The sequence below is a fragment of the Gavialis gangeticus genome, unplaced genomic scaffold (genome assembly GCF_001723915.1).
Source record: "Gavialis gangeticus isolate Ggan-Ray unplaced genomic scaffold, GavGan_comp1, whole genome shotgun sequence".
Lineage (NCBI taxonomy): Eukaryota > Metazoa > Chordata > Crocodylia > Gavialidae > Gavialis > Gavialis gangeticus.
Window position 1 is genome coordinate 17,693,791 of NW_017728993.1, and position 5,135 is coordinate 17,698,925.

General features: G+C 40.9%; 1 protein-coding gene across 4 annotated transcripts in view; it reads right to left on the reverse strand.

The window, feature by feature from the left end:
* OSBPL9 (oxysterol binding protein like 9) overlaps nt 1-5,135 on the reverse strand; it is a 179,614-nt gene that overhangs the window by 23,474 nt on the left and 151,005 nt on the right. For all 4 annotated transcript variants that reach the window (XM_019501318.1, XM_019501317.1, XM_019501320.1 and 1 more), the window contains 2 exons: nt 3,578-3,671; nt 2,701-2,802 (listed from right to left, as the gene is read on the reverse strand). In XM_019501318.1, the coding sequence (XP_019356863.1) occupies nt 2,701-2,802; nt 3,578-3,671 (196 nt within the window). The remainder of the gene's footprint in view (nt 1-2,700; nt 2,803-3,577; nt 3,672-5,135) is intronic.

Consider the following 5,135-nt stretch of genomic DNA (forward strand, 5'->3'; position numbering starts at 1 on the left):
CCTCTGCAAGCCCCAGTCTTTCATCTTGCTCTTCCCTATTGTGGGAGAGATTCCACAACTTTCCTAAGCTGCCTCTCCTACTACCTAACTGAAGACGTTTTTCCTGATGTCCAATCTAAAACCTACTGTCACAACTTCAAGCTACTGCTGTCCTGCTCTACTGCAATGGACTAGAAGGTATGCTCTCCTTTATTACAGCCCTTCAGATATCTGAAAACTGCTATCATGTCCCTCACCCACCCTTAATTGCCTTTTCTGCCAGCTGAACATGCTCCTCTCTTTCAGCTTCTCTTCACAAGGCTTGCCTTCCAATCCTTCATGGTTTCTCACCCACTTCTGAACTCTAACCTTTCCATGTCCTTTTTAAATTGTGGAGCCAAAAACTGGACACGGTAGTCTAAGATTACCGTAACAACTCTGATGCATATCAATGGTACAGCCTCACCTAAAATAGCATGTACATCATTGACCAGCTCATCCCAAAATGGACACCATAGGAGTAGAGGATTCAGAGAAGGGTAAAACAAGAATGATCAAGGCCTAGAAAGACGTCAAAGACACTAGAAAAGGATTAGCGCTCATCTCATTAAAAGGAGATGAATAAGAGGGGACATGATAAAAGCATACAAAATAATGAACGGTCTTAAAAAAAAAAAAAAAAGGTGGGAAACCTTTTTCTTGCATTCATTTTGAACTTCCTACCTTGTCATTTGTTCTGTCTCCTAATACAAGGAAATATTTTTCTTCCACAACTTAACTGCAGGGTTGCATAAATCAGCCATCGGAAGCAACTGGGGTGAAGGATTCAGGCTTCAGAAAGAGTGGATGCGTTTACTAAACTGTAATACTAGATATTCTTGATAACAACAAATTTTGCAAAGGGGATACTAAAACTTTGTACCTCTGAGCTCAAACTAATCTGAGATAAGGCTGAGAATTGATGGAGAGAGGCAGATTATCCTGCCTTTTTCTACTTCTGGGTGCTTAACAGCTTCTTCTGACAACTGATGCTGGTGACTGGTGGGGAGGATCACTGACTATGCCAGGGCTAGCTAACCTTTCTGGGAGGCATGCCACAAGATAAGCCCCACTGCAATTCGCTTCCCTGCCCAATCTGCTGTTCTGCTTCCTGCTCTGTGCTCTATTCTCTGCCCAATTTGTTATTCTACTTTCTTCTCCCTGCCTGACCTGTTGATTTGCTTTATGCTTCCTGCCTTGTTTGTTGCTGTTACCTGCTTCCTCCTAGATTTGCCACATGCCACTTGTGGCCACCCCTGGACTACAAGGACCTCAGGTCTGACAATTCCTTACAGTTTCTGATCATAATAGAGACAAAAAGAAGAAAGAACAAATAGGGAAGAACAAATGACAACTGGAAAGAAAAAAAAACCAAAACAAGACAGCTTTATTTTTTCTTAAATATTAAGTTTCATGAAGTCAGTGACGGCCTGCATCATAAATGATTTGCATATTACCACTTCAAATTTAAAGAAGTCTAATTAGATATTGTAAAGACCACAATGACACTCAACTAAAAAATGAATACTGGCACAATTTTGAAATCCCACTGGCTAGTTCATTCATTAAGAAATGGGAAACAGAAGGCGTTGTCTTATTTCCTGTTAGCTGCTGTTCCAGTGCTGAATTAAGCTGCATTCTTAACTCCTTTTTTGTCTGGTTTTGGGGACAGCCTACTCCACCTTCAACAGAGCAGGTAGTTTTTAGATTCTTGGGAAACTCAAGAGTACCACTCCTATGAAGTTCTAGGTATTCCTGACTTTAAACCTAGAATACAGTATTGAAGCAGAATTGTTAAGACTATTATATACTAAATCAGAAATACACTACTTGTCTGAAAACCATTACTTTTTTGGGACTAGTACAAAATCAGCAAAGATAATATGGAAAGGTTGCTCCTGATACAGGAGGTGCTGTAAAAATCTCATGTTAATGGTGGCAAGATTAGGGGAAAAGTTAGGGACAGGCAAAACAAGCTAGGAGCAGGTTATTATGGCGAGACCAGAAAGAAGTTGGAACGTCCATTTTAATGGATACCAAAATGAACGTTAATCTCATGCAATCACTCAAGTTGGACAGTGATTTGGTTAGGATCTTCTGCATGTAAAAAGTAAATAAAGTGTAGACAACAGCTCTGTGAAATGTTACAACTGGAGAGGAAAAACTTTAGAGGTCACAGAAAGGGAAGAAAGATGAAGACATGGTTGACTATTTCCATAGAGTCAGGCAATAGCTACAGAGATGGATGCATTAAGATGCAGAGAAGCAAATAAGGGAAGCAAATAGCTTGAGTCAACAATGCAGCAGAGAAAATGGATTTATACTAAACAGACTTCCAGCATGAAAGGCACATGTGAGAAATGTAGTTGAAAGCAGTTTAAAAAAATACTCCAAAAGCCTATTTGGTTAAGGCAAGCGGAGATAATTTAAAAGGTACACACTGATTACAATTTTAATGTTGGAGATGTTTAATGTGAAAGTCCTGATAAGGTGATCAGTGAGGCAGATGTAAAGTGTAAGCTAGTACGGGGAAAAGACTTGAAAAAATACAAACACCCTTCTAGTAATATGAGCTCTTCCTTTCTTATAGAGGCACATCAAAAATGGAAGTACTACACAATTCAACTGCCTTTTAGAAAAGGAAAGGCAACTCAAGATAAGATAGTCACCACGGAACTTTACCTGTACTATTTGGTGTTGGAGTCTGATTTCCTAGTGATGCTACTGCTGGCCCAACTGGCAAGGATGATGGTCGCTGCTCTGATTTGCACAACTGAGAAGGTTCTAAAGGATATTAAAATATGTAAGCTAAAAACTCCCAAAACACTTGAACACCAAAACCCTTGCCCTGATTTGCTAAGAGACTCTTAGCAACTTTACATCAACTTTGACAGCAGCCCATCTGTAACAAAAGTTGCCACACTTCAAAAAGGAAAATTATATTAATTTCCTCCATTCCTCATTTTTATTAGCTTCATAAGCTAATAAAAATAACTGTCTACACACAGTTTATTTACTTCTCCCAAAGCACAATTTCTTTACAACCAACGTGTTTATATTGATTTGTAAAAATAATACATTAATCAAAATTAGGCACAATACTGGTTTGACACAGGGACAGTATAGAGGGAAGAAAGGAATAAACAGAAGAAAATAAGCTTCCAAAATTGATAACTAAAAATCACACAATAACTTTAAAAAAAAATGAAAAATAGTCATTTGAGACCATCTTTTTGTAACTGAAGTGAATACAGCTAAAGATGCAGCTTGGTTAAACGAGAGTATTTCGAAAAGTCTGTTTTAAGGATGTCTAAAGCACAACAGGTATGAATTCCATAATCTTGTCTGCAAGCCTGTCGACTCGCACCAAGATGTACATGGCTGACAGAACCATGTTCCCACCCAAAAAAAGGTTAACTGTAATTTGCTAACAAATAGTTTAAATTTTTCAGACCAAACATGCTAGAAAGTAGTAAATCAAATAAAACTAAATATAAGCTAGCTGAATATATGCCTGCTCGTGAATCTCTCTACTAAGGCTTCATTGTCTATACTGTACCTGGAGGTATGACAGACTGGGTAGGCATTGTGTTGATCACTGCTGGTTCCAAAGGACTAGGCTGGTACACTGCATCAACAGGGTTAATAGTACTCTGAGATAAAGAAACAAAATTAAAGTCCTTTTTTTTAAAAGCACAGTAAAATATGATCCACACATGAATGCCCAGAGGACAGACAGCACATTCCCGAGATAGACGACGTACAGATTGATAGCTGAAGACGTGAGAAATTTTTAGACATGTTAATATTTAGTGCAAGGACTTGTCAATTAAAATACACTAAAACTATGTGGTATAGATCTGTCCGGCAAAGTCTACGCTTCTCAGCAACTCCTGTTAGTGGCTGCTGTGTATAAAAAGGAAGAAATGGAGCTAGTTACGCACCAAGGTGTATAAGCCAGGTAAGTTTACTTATTTTTGAGAAAACTTTTAGAAAGAATAAGCCTTTTCTAGACAACACTAAGGCAATATAAAAAAGTGTTAAGATCTGGTGATAATTTAATTTAAGCTAAACCTATAGCCATTAAATATATCATCAATTCATTTTCTCCCCAAAGCAAGTGCTATTTTGGTGCCAAACTTCTTAAAGGAAATACTTTAGAACACAAACTGTCCAGCAATTTTGTTTCTTCTACATAATACACATTTTTCCATGAGTTTACAGACCTCATCAACACTGGCACTCTGAAAACCTGGACTGCTATGACATCAATGCAGGGCCTATGCAAGTCATTGGGAGTCTTTCCATTGACACGAGTAGATATTGGATGACACCATAAGTGTTACAAAAAAAAAAAAAAATTCTAAAACAGAAAGGATTTTGAGCCAAACTCCTGTGATTTTTTTTTACTTGCTTCACTATCCTAATATTGTTATAGAACATCCAGCACTCCTTGAATGTTTAGAAGCACATTATTTGACTTGCTATTTTTGTTACTAATTGGATATTAAAAGTGCATAGGGCAGTCCATGTCGTAAACACTTCTGGAATACCACACAATGAATCTGTATCAGGTTAGTTCACTCTCTCACCAAAGCAAGCGCTACTGCTGAGCAACGTTCCCTCTAAGGACTAGTGGTCCATGAGCGCGCCCCCTGGGTCTGTCAGCATGCCGCCTCGGGTCCAGTGTGGAACACTTACCGAAGGGGACCGAGGGCTAGGGGCCGGAGCAGAGAGGCTGAGAGCTGGGGCCAGAGGCCGGGGGCCAGGGCTGGAGCCAGGAGCTCCGCCGGCTCCAGGGAAGTGCTCCGCTCTCCCCCATCAGAGCCGGTGAAGCCCGTGCCAGCCTCCATCCCTGCCTTGCCTCATCTCGGGGAGGAGCTGCTGCCTGCCCCAGTGCGACTCCACCCGCTCCAGGACACTGCTGCGCTCCCCTGCATCGCCTCGGGTAGCAAGGAGGCATGTGGTGTCAGGACCAGGGAGCAGAGCAGAGCAGTGTCCTGGAGCTGGTGGAGTCTCACTGGGGCAGGCAGCAGCTCTTCCCCGAGGTGCGGCAAGGCAGGGATGGAGGCTGGGGCGGGGGACTGGCATGGGCTCCACCGGCTCCAAGGAAGTGC